Source organism: Trichoderma atroviride, chromosome 1 (genome assembly GCF_020647795.1).
Source record: "Trichoderma atroviride chromosome 1, complete sequence".
Lineage (NCBI taxonomy): Eukaryota > Fungi > Ascomycota > Sordariomycetes > Hypocreales > Hypocreaceae > Trichoderma > Trichoderma atroviride.
The window spans coordinates 2350390-2366475 of record NC_089400.1 but is presented as its reverse complement, the minus strand read 5'-3'; the positions used below and the strand labels follow the sequence as shown (position 1 = coordinate 2366475).

The 16086-nt window shown below is 51.1% G+C and overlaps 6 protein-coding genes across 6 annotated transcripts; 2 read left to right on the top strand and 4 right to left on the bottom strand.

The window, feature by feature from the left end:
* The first annotated feature begins 131 nt into the window (after positions 1 to 131).
* Positions 132 to 2145, top strand: TrAtP1_000881 (uncharacterized protein). Its single transcript, XM_014090858.2, has 2 exons — positions 132 to 264; positions 328 to 2145. The coding sequence occupies exons 1-2, from the start codon at positions 248 to 250 to the stop codon at positions 1940 to 1942; spliced, it is 1632 nt and encodes a 543-aa protein (XP_013946333.1). The 5' UTR covers positions 132 to 247; the 3' UTR covers positions 1943 to 2145.
* A 1372-nt stretch (positions 2146 to 3517) lies between these two features.
* TrAtP1_000880 (uncharacterized protein) lies at positions 3518 to 4258 on the bottom strand (the record flags this gene model as incomplete). The annotated part of the gene is made up of 1 exon (XM_066110755.1): positions 3518 to 4258. The coding sequence occupies one exon, from the start codon at positions 4256 to 4258 to the stop codon at positions 3518 to 3520; it is 741 nt and encodes a 246-aa protein (XP_065966828.1).
* An 88-nt stretch (positions 4259 to 4346) lies between these two features.
* TrAtP1_000879 (uncharacterized protein) lies at positions 4347 to 5322 on the bottom strand (the record flags this gene model as incomplete). Its single annotated transcript, XM_066110754.1, has 3 exons — positions 4347 to 4903; positions 4959 to 5026; positions 5081 to 5322. 3 exons carry the CDS (start codon positions 5320 to 5322, stop codon positions 4347 to 4349), a joined length of 867 nt encoding a protein of 288 aa, XP_065966827.1.
* Positions 5323 to 7531: 2209 nt separating this feature from the next.
* Positions 7532 to 8963, bottom strand: TrAtP1_000878 (uncharacterized protein). Its single transcript, XM_066110753.1, has one exon. The coding sequence runs from the start codon at positions 8650 to 8652 to the stop codon at positions 8338 to 8340; it is 315 nt and encodes a 104-aa protein (XP_065966826.1). The 5' UTR covers positions 8653 to 8963; the 3' UTR covers positions 7532 to 8337.
* A 918-nt stretch (positions 8964 to 9881) lies between these two features.
* Positions 9882 to 15353, top strand: TrAtP1_000877 (uncharacterized protein). The gene is made up of 2 exons (XM_014090856.2): positions 9882 to 10955; positions 11008 to 15353. The coding sequence occupies exons 1-2, from the start codon at positions 9926 to 9928 to the stop codon at positions 13113 to 13115; spliced, it is 3138 nt and encodes a 1045-aa protein (XP_013946331.2). The 5' UTR covers positions 9882 to 9925; the 3' UTR covers positions 13116 to 15353.
* Positions 13371 to 14439, bottom strand: TrAtP1_000876 (uncharacterized protein; the record flags this gene model as incomplete). Its single annotated transcript, XM_014090855.2, has 3 exons — positions 13371 to 14024; positions 14101 to 14325; positions 14437 to 14439. The coding sequence occupies 3 exons, from the start codon at positions 14437 to 14439 to the stop codon at positions 13371 to 13373; spliced, it is 882 nt and encodes a 293-aa protein (XP_013946330.1).
* Positions 15354 to 16086: the final 733 nt, after the last annotated feature.

The following is a 16086-nucleotide window of genomic DNA, read 5'->3' as shown; positions in this document are numbered from 1 at the left end:
CGATAACCACTAGCCGCGCCCCGCTCCATGCACAATTGGCCAATAGCGCTTGAGGCGCATTTGCTTATCGCTGCGCCGAGCTTTTGACATCGCGTGGTGCACGTCCGCGCATCTCACCTGCAAGGAGCTCTCTCTATATCATGCATCTTACAAGTCCAGCTTCTTCCAGCTTCGCCAGCTCTCTTGCTCAACCCACACCACCCACCCAAACCGAACTTGTATTAAGGCTTCAGCTAGGCTGGATATAATGGCTGCGCCCAAGATGTACGTTATCTGATTTTCTATAAACCCCAGCTATGTCTACTAATAATGAACCCTGTTTTTTAGTATCGTCCTGGGTAGCCTTGATGGCCAGCTTGAATCGGTGTTCAAGAAGCTGGCAACGCTGCATGCCAAGAACCAATTCTCTCTAGCGATTCTCACGGGAGATGCATTCACTGCCGATTCCGACGACGCAACGATTTCCGCTTTGTTAAACGGATCCATCGAGGTTCCTCTCCCCACCTACTTCACCGTCGGCACCCATCCACTGCCACCACAAATCGCTGCGAAAGTAGAGGCCGATGAAGAGATATGCCCCAATCTTCACTATCTGGGGAAGCGCAGTATAACAAAGACTTCGGATGGGATCAGAATCGTAACGCTCGGCGGAGTCCTTGACCCGAACCTAGTGGGAGGACAATCGGCAGAGCAGCATTTGCCCTTCCATACGTCGGGCGATGCAAAAGCTTTGCGCGGCGCCAACAACACCGATATCTTGCTGACAAGCATATGGCCTGCGAAAGTTTGGACCGGGTCTAAATTGGTGCTCGAGCCTGCCGATCAAGCTGCTGTGAGCAGTTCCGAGGATATTGCAGACCTCTGCGCTGCGTTGAAGCCCCGATACCATTTGTCGGCTTCTCCAGGAGCATTCTTCTATGAAAGAGAGGCCTTTGTTCATCAGTCCGAAAAAGATCCAAACATCATTTCTACTACACGATTCATCTCAATGGCTCCATATGGCAATGACAAGAAGGCGAAAGCCATGTATGCGTTTACTCTCAACACAGCCGATAATACGGTGCCTCCTGGCGCTACGGCGTCGCCATTCACATCCAAAGCCACCAACAAACGTGGAAGGCAAGACGAAGGTTACAGTCGGTTCGGTCATCGCGACGATGGTCACCACGGCAGACATAAACGTAATCGTCGTGTCTCGCCACCGCCGGGTCCTGACCGGTGCTATTTCTGTTTATCGAACCCCAACATCTCATCCCACATGTGCTGTAGCATCGGAGACGAAGCCTATATTACTACCGCAAAAGGTCCTCTACCAACTTCCACGACATTCAAGGAGCAGGGTCTGAACTTCCCTGGCCATTTCATTATTATCCCATTACCACATTCCCCAACCATTGCAAGCATGGGTAGCACAGCAGATCCTACAAGCGATGCGGTCAAGACGTACAACGAAATGACACGGTTTAAAGAATCTATACAAGCCATGGTTGCTTCCAAAAGTTCACACAAGTTCGGCGTTGTCGCTTGGGAGATTAGCCGGGACCGCAACGTCCACTTGATATGGCAGCTCGTTGCTGTGCCCGCCGACATCATCCAAAAGGGCCTTGCCGAAGCAGCCTTCCGCGTCGAGGCAGAAAACTTGAAATACCCAGCCTTCACAACCAAAGACATCGCCGTCGAAGACTTGGCTACTGCCGGCGACTTCTTCCGCGTCTGGTTCTGGGCAGATAACGGAGAGGATAAGATTAAGGGCAAATCCCTCGTTATGCCGCTCGCCTCTGACGCGCGCTTTGATTTGCAATTTGGGCGTAGAGTTCTCGCGAAGCTTATGGGCTTGGAGGACAGACTCAGCTGGCAGAACTGCGAGCAGACTGTGGAAGAGGAGACCAAGGATGTTGAAGCTTTCCGAGAGGCGTTTAAAGAATGGGATTTTACTCTGTAGTATTTTGAGTGCTTTTTACTTCTGCATACTTTCGGCGTTTTCAGAATATCAAGGTCATGGGGTATCTCTCGTTTTGCTAATCTACCACTCGTCGTTTGCTTGGGAGAAAAGGGTTTAATAAAAAGTTATAAGAAACAGCAAATATTAACTAGAATTAAAAGTTGCATCATCTTCTATAAATAAATTGAATGTTTGTCTTACAAGAAGTCGGCAACGTCGTTTCTGTACCTAGGTATGTTCTCAACATCAAAGCTGAGAGATGCAAATTATCATGGGCAGCTCATGGATTTGGCAGTCAAACGAGAGAGAGAGAAAGGGGATTCAAACTCACCTCTAAAATATCAGGTAAATAAGTAGTGAGTTCAGTAGGTAAAGTGTCAAGATAGTGAGACGTAACGCTGAACGACGACTGCAGATTCTGTTTGATCAACCAACAATAGTAGGTAGTATTCTCGACTCGTAGCCCGTACATCAAGTGGAAAGAATGTAGAGAAGAGCAATGTGCCACAGTGACACAGATGGCAATGGCAAAGTGAGATCATAGCAAAATGAGATCCAGCCGCTTTTTCATATTGAATCGTTCCATAGGCTGACCGTCAATGTGACCCTGATGCATCTACACTTGTATAGCAACTAGAGTCTTGATGGCCATGGCTTTATGCCTATTAGGGCAGACAAACCAGAGTCTATTCGTAGAGCTCATCCCCAAACTGTAACATGCGAATATTTAAAATGCGTTTATAAGCTAGCTGAGGCATCTATGTTCTCTCATAGCGTAATGTACAGCCAAAAAAAACTTCCTAGGCAACATCTCTCACTGTCTAACTAGTTTTTACAAGATGAAAACACAAGCGCCGTCCGCTTAGTCGCGCTCTATGGCTCATTACAATGAGCAGAGGGATGATCATCGCCTCCTGTAGTGAAAGTATGAACATGGAAGACGAAAGAATTGAAAGGCATTCCCCATGGGTATAAAAGTAAAAGGGTGCATGCTGGGGCGTTCATTTCTGACAAGGGAAAAATATGAATAAATGAAAAAGCCAGGAAAAGAGCACGAGCAAGTGTTCCGTAGTAGTGTCCAGTGCTCGATGTGAGTTCTTCATCGATAGAGATGGTCAAGTCCAAGGATGAGATATCTTGCAGTCCTGGCATTGAAGCAAGATCCATGTGACTAAAGCGTTCTAGTGACCTTTGGAAGGCCTCCCAGATTCTGTTTGCCAGCATGCTGATTATCTGACAAAACATTATCTTTAAAAAGACAGACAATGAGACAAGAAACGGTAGTCTCTGAGCGGCCAAACAGCGTGAAGAAATAAGCAATACCGACTGAAGACATAGGGAGCTCATGAAAGAATCTGTCAATGGACTCTTCGTAATTTTGGCATTAAAACTCAATGCATCGTCATAAGCCAAACGTAACTTTTTGTCGTCAAACATTAAAATTTCCAGTGAGTTCATCAACCAATAAAAGGAAAAGTGGGCGTGGCGATATAGATCGCAAGCCAGAACTTTTATGTGAATGTGCGCCAAGTAGGTTAATACTAATAAGAAACCATGCGCCGAGTCCCTGTTCGCTCACCAAATATGGGCGAATCGGGGATAGAGAGAGGGGAAGAGACATTGGCGTTCCGCGAGTGAGGGCGAGGGGGGGCCAGTGGGAGAATCGTGTAGATATGTTTCCCGTTGGCCAAATGCAAAGGTTTGTGCGCGCCCAAAAGGCTTGCGAGCCTTTAAGCGCCCCATTTCTCTCTCGCAAGTACGTTGATGCTTTTCATCAGACATCTCGACGTATTCCGGCGGGAAACACCTTGCTCGGTGTTCAGCAAAGAAACCGCTGTAGCCGCCATCCAGGATGTATATTTCGGGATAGGTCAGGCGGGGGTAATGCTCTGCGTTGATGGTACGGTCTTGAGATCGGATATGACGCGCCATTAGAGGGGCCCGATGGGCCGAATATTCACAGTGAAAGATTAGTAAAGTCATGTCGTCCATGGGCGTCTGAAAGAGTTGGTCGGCCAGCAGCTCTTTATTGTTGTGGTTGACAGCACCATCGATGTGGCCGCCATCATACTCGTACTCAAAGCGGCAATCAATGACCATCCGCTGAGCAAACTTTTCGCTATATTTTCCATCCAATATTTCTAGCATCGTCTCTCTTGTGATTCGAGGTATCGTATCTGTAGGATCATCAGGAAGAAAATGAGGGATGATGGGCTCATGGGCCTCTTCGACATCAGTCACAGATTTTAGGATAGGAGAAGCAGCAAGTCCTCTCTCAGGCTTCGGCTTCATGATATCGGTAGGGCTTTCAAACATGCTCAAAGACCTGCGAAATTGCTTTCGGGTTCTCAAAAAGGGATTCGACTGTCTCCTAGCATGGAAATTACCCGGCGAGCCAAGGCGACTATTCCCCCCCGATACTTCCAAATTGAGATCTTGAACGAAGGCCAATGGGGATGGGAGAGCAAGGGCTCTGCGATGACAAAGGCCTGCTGCGGTCCTGCGGCGGGGATTCTGAGTCGAAGCACTCATCGAGAGACAAAGTTGAGTTATTAGCTGATACTTGAATTGATGGGCTCGGGGAGGCAGGGGAGCCGGTGCTGTTGGCAAGCGCCTTGAGTCGAATAGGAGTCGTCCGCCTTGGGGCTGCTATTCTACGGCCAGCCAGAATGTCGGCGAGTCCTCGACCGCGTCGAGCTTGCATCGGCGCTAGCTCCGAGGCAATTGGCTTTGTTGGCTCCAGTGACGATTGTCGCGAGAGAGACCTCGTTGGCTCCGGAGACGATTGAGGGGAATTGGGGGCCGAAGAGTCTGGCATGGCGGCGTCATTGGCAGTGGATGGGATGGGTGTAGGCGTGGCAACCTCAACCACGGCGGCAAAGGTCACCTTACGAGGGAGAGGGGTCATCTCGGTAAGCTGAACAGGCGAAGAAGACAGTAAAGTAGGAGTTGTCACAAAGTCTGAAGCGTGTTAGTCAAGACAAAGCGTGTCCCGCAAGGCCCGCGAGATTCTTACCATTGTCGCCGGTGTCGCCAACTACATTAGCCGTGAAAAGAGCTCGTCGAGGAGTTGGGAACTTGGGACTAATAACTACCCGTTAGCATGGGAAAGATGTTGTGTCACTAGACGGCACGGACCTTGCTTCATTGTCAAGCCGGAAGTTCTGGGACAGATCGGCGGCCAAGCTCACAGCAGGAGATGACCCTCGGACTTCTTTAACGCTGAGCAAATCTCCGGTGCCTTTGTGAAGTTGCTCACGAAGACTCATCGACCCCGGAGCAGAGTTGCTGGCGTAATGAGAGCGGAAGATGTCTCGGCCTCTCCATGTGGGAGTCGGCATTGGGCGGTGCATGGCCGCCAGAGGCGAAGAGGCTGTCATGTTGAAGGGATATCCCACCGAGCCCAGCACTCAAATCAACAGCACCCGGCAGCGGCGCTGTTGCTTGAGTGTGAAGACGTGCGTCACGGGAAAGAGTAAAGGACCAGAGTGGAAGAGTTGCCTGAAGCTTGACCTTGTGGCTTGATCCAAAAAATGGCTCCTCGCTATCACCGCACAAGCCAGGGAGTTTTCTTTTTCTCTTTTCTTTGTTCAGAGGTGACGTGTAAGAGCGGTCACTCTGCCAATTCTCCTTCTTCTTTGTCTTCCTTTGTTTTCCCTTGTCCGCCTTGCTTCTCACTAACAGGCATGAAACGCGGTGTTGATAGCGCAGGCAGGCTTTGCAGTGGGGCGGAAAGTCTTTTTTTCTCGCGTTCGTTGCCGTCGTACTAATAATGGCAGAAGCTTGCAAAATCGACGATGGAGTTTTCTCGTGATTTAGTTTCGCCAGAGGTAGTTTCTTTCATCCGGATCTGTGTTGGATCTCGAAGAAGTCGACGGTAGACAATTGCCGTTTCTGCCTAATTGAGCTCCCGGTGATTGGTGCAGCCCGAACCCTGTAGAAGCCGTTTCCCAAGCAGCGAAGCTGCACGGTCGTCTATTCGCTGGCCCACACAAGGTCAGTCGGTGGTGGATTGGCGAGCGAGGCGCCTCTAGTCTGGCTGTCGATGCTTCAATTCGCGGCACGCGGGTGTGAAGGAGAGGGAAGCGAAGAACAGACGAGGGCACAGCGCTTTTTGACGGTCGTTGCACCAACGGGGCCAGGACCAGGAACCCGGCTTGGGATGGAGTTGGACGTTGTTAGGGGTGATTTGGGGGGTGAGGGGGGGTTTTGGACCGCGATGGCCCTGCTCTGCTATGCCTGCTGAGCGTGCTTTTGGCGGCGAGAGGTACCTCCGGCGACTGCTACGTACCCGGGCAGCGGCACTAACACAGCGCTGCGGACCATTCCCAGGCGTCAGCACAGCTTCAGCTGCCCTGAGCTATGCCGTTGCGGTTAGCCTCCAGTGAGCGACCTTGCTCCCTAGCAGGAGTGCATGTACCCTTGGGCGCCGTCAGTGGTTGCTCAGTGAGCGGTGGGGCGCTGTGTTCAGTGGGCGCTTAGCCGGCCTAGAGCTGCAACCCTCAGATGTACTCGCGGTACCTGCTACTTCTGCTTCCAAATGTGAGCTGCTCAATGGCCCAATTCACTGCCACTTTCAAGCCTGCCAGGACGTGTCGGCGGTCAAGCAGCGGTGAGGACCGAGCTGCTGTGTGGCTCATTAGAGCGGATTCCAGCGTGCAAAGTTGGTCATTAAACCGCACGTCTGCAGGGTCCCTACGTCTACATGATTGTACACAGCACGGGACCAAGGCTAGAGAGTCAGCCATGAGGGATAGAAGCCGTCATTACGATAAGAGTCAGGACCTGCAGGGCAGATATGCGAAATTGAATGCGAGCTTCCCTGGACTGACGAGCAAACAATACGTGTAGCGTTTGTAAAAGCAACGGCCCGTGTTGTGCGAAATATCAATTTGCAAAAGTTGGTGCTCGGCTGTACTCCATAGCGGGAGTAAACATCAAGCTTTGATGTGTGGATGTTGTTTTTGGAGATATCACTCCAGTGAGAATGCATGTAGCCTCAGCAAGCTTTTCAGCATTGTTCTCTTCTTTTTTGGCTTTGCACTGGGTATGAAGCATGTCCGAAGCATCTCATAACAGGAGGCATGGACGAATGTACAAGTACCTGGCCGAGTGTACTGTAAGCATTTGATTACCGGTTGGAGATGCCAGGCCTGTTCCGCAGCTCTGGTACGGCCCCGGCGTCTTCTCCCAGGTAGCCTTGCGCAGTGCAAACAGACATGGAGGCGAGCATTCAGCTGTTATGGCTTTCCAGGCCCAGCTCGTTTTGCTAACTACGAGGTACCTATCCATATCCAGTCTTTAGGACAGCAAAAGCCTCCACAATGGCTTCAGGCTTATGCACAGAAGAGGCACATGAGCGGATGCAAGTAACGTCCCGCACCAAACAAGACCCCAGCAAATACGCTGGACCAAAGATGGCCATCAATTGAATACCAAGCAAAGTACCTCGACTTTGTGATAACCTCCAAAATATGCAGACCAACAGGTAAGACGCGTGCTACATTGCGTTACTCGCTCTTACAAGCCTCAAAACGCTTTGAACCCAGCTGCGGGCGCCGGAAACGATGCTGACTGGCTCGCCTCGGCCAGAAATCACAAGATGCTCCGAGCTCGTACGGATCCGGTCACTTCCTTCGTGCCGCAAACATCAAAGCCTTCACTGAGACCCTAGAAAGGAGAGACATTGACCCGCCCTTGCCCTAGATCGTCGTTGATCGTGTCTCGTATGCTGGGTCGAGTGCTCAGTTTCCCTGACGATGGACTTGTGAGAGCAGACGCGGGCCAACCAGTAGAGCAATCCCTGCCTCAATCTTCACCCGCTTTGTCTTGAGACATTCATGATCGAGGAGGAACGGAGCGCTTCGTGCTAAAGACTCGCGTGTCGTTGTTGGCTTGGCTTGGTCTAAAGGCGTTTACGATCACAACTCCCTTTCACCGGAGCTCGCCAAACAATGTTTGTAGCTCTCTATAACATGGGCCGGATAAAATTTCTTTGTTCCTTTGTTGCTTGTTGGCATGGAGCTTGCTTGCGCGCCAACGCATCTCAATACTCGTACTGTACGAAACAGCTCCAGAAGCTCAGACTCCGCTTACCACACCGTCATCGGCAAACAGAAGCACCTTGTCATATTAACTAGTACTGTAGATAAACGAAGCAGTATGGCTATGGCCGGGACACCTCGGACCATGCAAAGAGGTTTCTTATGCTCTCTACCTAGGTAGGCAGGATCTGCATTGACACGAGTACGGACGGCACGCTCTCGAAATTTCAATCGCCAGTTGCAAATCATTCCAGCGCGCTTAACTCAATCTCGTCACCATGGGATGTCGCCAACAGATCGTAGACGTCATACCTCTCGCAGTCCATTGACAACCCAACCCTAGAACCATGTTTAATCAGTTGACCGGCACTGGCGATGATTTGCAGGCACGGCAAATGAGCTCGCTTCCCACAGAACAATCGCCGATGGCCAATGAAGCATAGGGCTATGTTGTCTTTCGCTAATTCTTAGTGTAGCAGCTCGGTGTCTTGGGCAACGGTTTCGGGCAACGGGAGCCACAAAAGCTAATGACTGTGGATGAGTGGATGCAGCGAGGATTTTGCAGCAAATTTGCTGTGCACGATCGGCAAGGACGGTGCTTTTAACCTTCGTATTCCAAACTCCTTTTCTTTGCGCAAATTGACTTTGGTCGAGCTTGTGTGTCATGGCAACAGTTGGAGCCGCATGTGCGCACAGAAAACAACAAGAATTGCTATTTCAACCGGAGCAGAGAGCCTCGTTCACTTCCGTTTTTCTCCTGTAGCGAGGCACATTGGCAAGGCTGATAGCGAACGTCATCTGAGCGTACTTTGCTCCTACTGCTCTACCCGATTATGGGCAGAAACCCGCCATTACCAGCATCTGAAATCCCTCTTCAGCTGACGGGATAGTTGCGGATCCTTTGACGATTCCTGAAGCGGCAAGGACCGAAACAACATCTCCGCCCTCCTGCGAGGGAAAGGAAAAAACGCTCTTCGACCCTTGCAATAGCTTGCCAAAGCTGTTTACATGCACCCATGCTCTTACCGGGAGAGAGGAAGATGGCGTCGTAGAGGGGGGGCACAACGTGGTACAATGCAACTCTGCTCATAAAACCTGTTTCAGAGGCCCTGTGATCACGATAATTGTTCCTAAAGCTCCAGCACCAAACGGAAAAGGGCAGCTGGAGGTAAGGAAGAAAATAGTATACGATGTCAGTACACGCGTCAAAGTAAACAAAGACGTCGCGCGTTTGGTAGCCCTACCCCGCACCTCGTCCAGCAACCAGAGCAACCAAATCGCGAAGTCACGTGTACGAACTGCAAAAGGCATCGCGCAGGATCGCATTATCCAACCATTGTGTCTTCCATGAAGTTGCTCGGTTGCTGATTTCACAATAATCATGCAAACATCAAACATCACCTAGTACCAGCAGTCTGCAGATAGAGAGCAGATGTATTTTGTGTGATTCTACCCCACTACGCTTGAGAAGTAGGATAGCGACCTCCTAGTGCATTATTGACGGTGGCAGCGGAACGGCGCATGATTTGGTGTCTGGTCTGGCGCGTCAGATGTACAAAGATCAAACAAATCTTCTAACAGGCTAGTAGTAGGTAGGTAGCAACAGCTTGGTAGCGCGGGAAGCTTCAACGTTTCCATTTATACTCCATTCGATTTGATATCTGGTTAACGTAACGAACAGCACGTATTCCACCATATTCTGTACCGAGTAAGGACTTGAAGCTCTCAGAACCGCAGCACGTGAATGTGCGATTAAACATGTACAGAGGTACTTCTGATGCGGGTAATTGTGGGGTGTGTTTGGTGGGACTAAAGCGGTGTCGATAGGCAGAATTTTGTTATCTGGGAATTTTCTAATCTATCATCGCAAGATGATGGAAATCGTTCATACGGCACATAGTATTTGACATTGTAATTTTTTCACTCCTCAAAATTCACAATGGGTAGCAAGCGAAAGCGCGGAACCAAGGATGGCCCCATTGTGCCTTCAAATGCACAGAAAAAGGTCAAGAACACCACATCTCCCCCCATCGTCCCCGTCGTCGCAGCCGCAAAGCCACCGTTGGAGAAAGCCCCCTTTGTCGAAACTCCCACAATCGAAGACAGAAAGCGCGAAGGCCTGTTATACGAACATCTCGGTAGCGAGGACGACAATGACCGGATCGAGGCCGCCGATTGCATTATATCAGGACTTTTAGATGGCGAGGGCGTTGCTGAGGCAGTGGTGCAGAGACATCTCGATCGACGACTCTTCCGCGGACTATCTAGTGGCCGTAATGCTTCGCGCATTGGCTTTAGTCTAGTCATCACCGAGATTCTCAGCCAACTATTTGGAGACAAGTCTCTAAGCGCAGAAAAATACAGCGGGCTGACGTTCGACAAGGTGCTTGGGTTCCTGTTGGAGAAGGCTCAGATTGTCGGCAACATTCCCGGCCAGGAGGAGCGTGACATCTTCTTTGGCCAATTGTTTGGTATTGAATGCTTTGTTAAGTCCCGCATTTTATTTTCCGAACCTTCGAGATGGAACACAATATTGGACGAGCTGTTGAAATTGAGCAACAAGAAAGTCTGGTTAAAGTCACAATGCGGCTGGGTTCTTGTCCAGGCGCTGCAGCAGATGAACCAGGCCCAGGCCAAGGCGACGCTTGAGAAATTGTCAAATTCAGGAGTAGCCAAAACTCCCGAAGGCGTTGCCGTTTGGATGGTTGCGCTCGACCAGTTCCCTAATCTCAGCGTGAAGCCCTGGCAGCATCCTCTGGCCAAAAAACACCTTGGTGATATGGCTGCTATCTTGAAGGAAAGCTTCAACGATTCAAGCAAGGATACTTCTAGCAATTCTCGGAACAACAAACAAGCCACTTGGACGGCCCAGTTGCACTTTGTCTGGGACCTCATCCTCAATCATTATCTCAAGGCCGAGGACTCAAAGGCCGAAGACTTTGCTCAGTTCTGGAGCCGAGTCGTTGACGGTAAGGCTGAGCCCGCACACATTTATAAACGCAGAAGCTAACTCTAATTCAGATGGATTGTTCTCCAAGCAGGCTACCGATGGCCAAAAATTCAAGGGTTTCACGGTCTTCCAAAAATTCCTCGAGAGCTATGCGACACATCCTGCGCTGTTGCAAACCTTATTCAGCAAGAATCTCATGACTTCTCTCATGAACCAGTCCGCAAAGGAGGATCGATACCTACATCGAGCAGCTATAAAGACGCTAAAAGCCATCGAGGCCGCAGTATCATCTCAACCCTCCAATCTGGTCCCTGTGCTTGAGAATCTTCTGACCAAAAACGGAATCTACAACTTTGATCAGCGCACCAACACAAAGACGATCGACAGGCTCCTGCAAAATTTCAACCTAGAAAATGACAAAGGATGCCTGAAGATTATCCAAAGCCCCATTGCTGGCCTGTCACAGCAAGAAGTCAGCGAGGCCCAGACTATCCTGAGAGTTCACATTGACTATCTATCAAAAGTCCTAGGGGCCTGCGCTTCCCTAGGTGGAAAAGAATCTCAAGCTGACAAGCTTGAAAACACCTCATTAAGCGCTACACTGCAGCAGTTATCACGTCTTGCCTATTCCCAGCCGGAGGATATCCCAAAGGATGTCCTAACAGAGCAAATTCAAGAGCTTGCTCGGTCAAGATTGGAGACGGCACTCGCGAAGCTGACTCGCCAGACTTCCGATTTTGTTACCTTCTGCCAGGCAGTCGCCTCCATCGACTCAAGTGCCGTTACCATGTCTGAGGAAATCAAATCAGCCATTGAGAGTGCGCTGTCAAGAATGCACAAACTGCTAAAGCAGAAGACAAAGACTGATAACGACAAGACTCTAACACAGGGGCTGGCTATGCTTCATGCCATCTCCATTTTCCAACTATACAACCAAGACCCCGATGCGATGGAAGTACTAGATGATCTCGCCCAGTTTCACGAGAGGCTCCAGGAGGGCAAACTCGGAGATGACGATACTGGAAGTTCAGAGTTCTTGGTAGAAATCTTACTATCCATGGTGGCTCGCCCCTCATCGTTGATGCGACAGGTGTCTCAGCAAGTATTTGAAGCTTTCACATCACAAATCTCCGCTGGCGGCTTGGAACTGCTCTTTGGACCCCTGGGCGCCAATGAGAGCACCAAGGGCCAGAAGGAGCTGTTTAACACAGAGGACGATGGTATGGATATCGATGGCGAAGGCTCTTCTGATGAGGATGGCGATGATGTGGAAGAAATCTCAAACATCGAGATCGACTCTGACGTGGAATTTGTTGATCTTGGAGATGCCGATGGAGAGGAAGGCGATGATGATGAAGAAGATGAGGAAGAAGAAGATGATGAGGACGAGGACGAGGACGAGGACGAGAACGACGATGATGATGACGAAGAGGCAGAAGGAGACGCAAAAGAAGGCCGCATAGAGATCGACGTGCCCCTAAGCAAAATCCTCAAAAGCCACCGCCTCGATAAAGACGCCGAAGCCGAATCCTCCGACGACGAAGGTGACATGTCCGACTCGCAAATGTTCGCCCTCGAGGACAAGCTCGCCGAAGTCTTCAAGCAGCGCGCAAAGGCCCGCCCAGACAGCAAGAAGCAGAAAAAGGACGCCAAGCAGTCCGTCGTCAACTTCAAGAACCGCATCCTCGACTTCCTCGACATTTACGTCAAGAACGAGGTCCTCAGCCCGCTCGCCTTCTCCCTGCTCATCCCGCTGCTGGATCTCATGCGCACGACGAGCACAAAGACGCTGGCTGGCCGTGCCTGTGAGATTATTCTCAATTACCAAAAGGGCTTGAAGAAGGCGAGGAGCGGCGCCGGCGGTAACAAGGATACTGATGCAACTGAGGCCGCTGCTGCGCCAGTCTACGATGCTGAACAGCTGCTCTCCGTGCTGGTGGAGGTGCATGAGGAGGCAGGCAAGGACAACGCGCACGCGTATGCCAAGGCTGCCAGCGCCGCCAGTCTGATTGTAGCTTCGGCCATGTTCGCCACGGACAAGGAGCTGGTGAAGCAGGCGGCGGCGGTGTATGCCAAGACGCAGTCGGATTGGGTCCTGGGCCAGGCCAAGTTGCAAAACTCCTTTTTCGCGGACTGGAACAACTGGTGCCAGAACCATGCTTCTCAGGGGCGGAATTGATACCCATGTACATAGCTGTAAAAGAAAAGAAGAACAAGGGAAAATAGGATTAGAGCAGGATCGTTATAACAAGTTCAAACAATTGCAAAATAATAGAACAGAGGAGAGGGAGAAAGGTCCCCGGATTGTGTCTTTAATATGGACATTTTTTTCATCCAGAGAAGACGCATTTACTCTATAATAAGCCTTTCCCGTCGTGGATAATGCGTTTGATCCGAACACACACACAAACCCCTTAAAAGATTAGCACTTTATTTACTCTTCCATCTTGTTATCATCGTCCTTCTTTTCTTCTTCCTCCTCGTCATCAGACTCGTCCTCTGCCCGCGCTAATCTCTCAGCCTCTTCTCTCAGCTCTTTGGGCACCTCCACATGCCGTCCCTTGGTAGGGCCGTCTACTGTGCTAATCCAGGTCATCTCCAGCTCAAACTCCTTGTCCTTGTTATCCTTGTGGGCGATGTAGATGATTCGCGCGGCCTCCTTGACTGCCTCGTGGATGGTGATGTTGCCAGCCGGTAGGTCCAGCTTCTCCAGCTCAGCCTTTGCAGCTTGTCTGCCCTTGCCCGTCGCCGCACCGTAGTATCCCCAGTATAGGCCGCTGGGCTCGATCATGTAAAGGAAAGGACCGCCGTGCTTGCCGGCAACCTTGCCGCCGGCGCCGACGGCAGGCCCTGAGCCGACCTCGCCGTCTACGGGGGTCTCTTCTGAGGTGTCGACGCCACCAACGATAGCGGTGATGCCGAAGGGACGGACAGAGCCGTACATGGTGTATGCCTGGAGGTAGCCACCCATGCGGGAGGCGAGGTCGGCTGTGGGGATGGGAGTCTTGAAGTTCTGGCGCCAGCTCTGGGCTTCATCTCGGGCTCGGTCGACGAAGTGGCGTCCATCGGGGATCATGCCTGAGTAAACCTTGAAGGCGTGTAAGCATTGTGGTGGGCATTTTAGAGCACCGAAGGGGATGCGGATATAAGGGCAGTGCACGTACTGCTCCGACATGGCTGTCAACGCTGGCAATTCTCTTGTTTGCACTGGACTTTTGCAGCTTGGATGCGACAATCTTCTCGACGGCCAGGACGATGCCGTCCTTGCACCGGATGCCGATTGAGGTGCCGCCGTTCTCTACAGCCTTGACTGCATATTCGACCTGGAAGTTTCGACCATCAGGCGAAAAGATGGAGTTGAGGAGATCATAGCCCGTGCCGATCGACGTCTATCGAAGTACATGTTCTGGATTAGCCCGCCGCTCAGATAGACTCAAGCTTGCCAGCTACTAAGCTATGACACCAGATAGCAGTAACAAATGCGGGGGGTTGCTGTTTACCATGATTGCTTCGGAGCTCTGTTAGAGAATTCGACCAGCCTCGTGAGATTCGTGGGTATTAGAAAAAGGGGGAGGATGCTGTCAAAGGTCAATCGGTGGTTGGAGGGGCTGTTGGCGAGAGTCGAGATGTCGATTTTGGCGGGCGTTGGCTTGGAGCTCCAGCACCAGGCAGCCTGAGAGCTGCGTAGTTGCAATCGCCCGCACAAGGCTGGACGCACTGGTGCCTGAGGCGCGCAGATTCTAGAAAAGAGGACAAGCCACAGCGAGTGTGGCTGGCAGCTGCTGTGGCTGGTGCTGGGTGGCTATGACGAGCGTGGCTTGGGCACATCCCGCAATTGACACCGCCACATGTGGTGCATTCCCGTCTGGCTGGGACGATCCTTGCATATTGGCAAATTGGCAGCTGCGTGCGGGAGAGATGGAGACTTTGGGGGGCGATGACCAGTGGCGCTACTTATCGATGGTTTAGGTGTGATTTGAACATGAGAATGAAGCCATGCTTTTCCTTGTTTTCTTGTTTGCAATTACAAGAATCAACCGATTTAGTGATGAATGTCACTGGGCCATAGATATTGACCACTACAGCTGGCTTTGCTTGAAAGACGTATTTACCCTGAACAAACTCGAGGAAGCCTCAGCTCAACCTCGGCACCAAATGAGAGCTGGCTATTTCCGTATTTGCCCCCCGGGAAGCGAGCGTGGGATGGAGTGCGGGATTCAGCGCATGGTGATGGCTTTGGGCTTACAATGGATGCAACCTTTATCATCGTCGTTGTGCCGGCACATTTTCTTATATCGCTAATAATTAGCAGCAGATGCTAGTATTTCTTTAGCCCGTCAAACGAATGCCACTTTCCGTCATTCATTTTACTCGTAGACTATCGACTATATTAAGACGAGGCGCTGGGCGATAAAGGAGGCTTTTTTGCCACGCCGTCCATGCCAGTCGTGCCATTCATTAAACCTCCGTGTTGCTAACGTCGTCCAGGCAGCCTACTGCAAACTAGGGGCCATTAGCGACAGAGCGGCGGCATAGCATAGCACCATGCGAGTCGTTTATAAGTGTGTACATACACATTGCTCGGAAATAGGAGTATGATTTCGACCAGCATATCAGCGGTTCTATGCTTGCAAATGCTTGTAACATCTACAGTCCAACCTGGTACCCGCTACTCGCCGCCATCGCCGCTCTCCTAGGCCCTTCCGCGTCCATTCCCCCACCGATCATGTCCCCCGTACGGATGATGCCCAAAGGCGGCCCAAACGTGTCTTGCGTCACGCCCATCGTGGAACCTTCCCTCATGACCTGCTTGTTCCCCCCCTCGCGCCTCTCGTTTCCGCCAGAAAAGGCCGCTATCCACATAGCAGTGACACATTGGTGGTGGCTGGCCCCAACGGTTTTTCCTGTTCGCTTTGCACGCCAGACAGGCAGGATACATGCCTGAAAACCCCCGAATAACCGCCTAAGAATTGCAACTGGAACCTTGTATGACAGCGACTCACTATAAGTGGGCAACAGTCACTGATTCTCCCCGTATATATACCCAGCGCAGAGTACTGCTGTCCGTCGTCTTCTTCTCTACTTCCATCTCACCGGACCAGGCTTCGCTGCATCTCTGCGTCTTCCGTGCTTCTGGCCCCGCCTGCACC

Bases quoted from the DNA above. Each gene is read 5' to 3' on its own strand.
- TrAtP1_000878 (XM_066110753.1), bottom strand. From the start codon at position 8,652: ATGACACACAAGCTCGACCAAAGTCAATTTGCGCAAAGAAAAGGAGTT.
- TrAtP1_000877 (XM_014090856.2), top strand. From the start codon at position 9,926: ATGGGTAGCAAGCGAAAGCGCGGAACCAAGGATGGCCCCATTGTGCCT. The intron at 10,956-11,007 runs GTAAGGCTGAGC...ACTCTAATTCAG, and splicing joins CTGGAGCCGAGTCGTTGACG to ATGGATTGTTCTCCAAGCAG.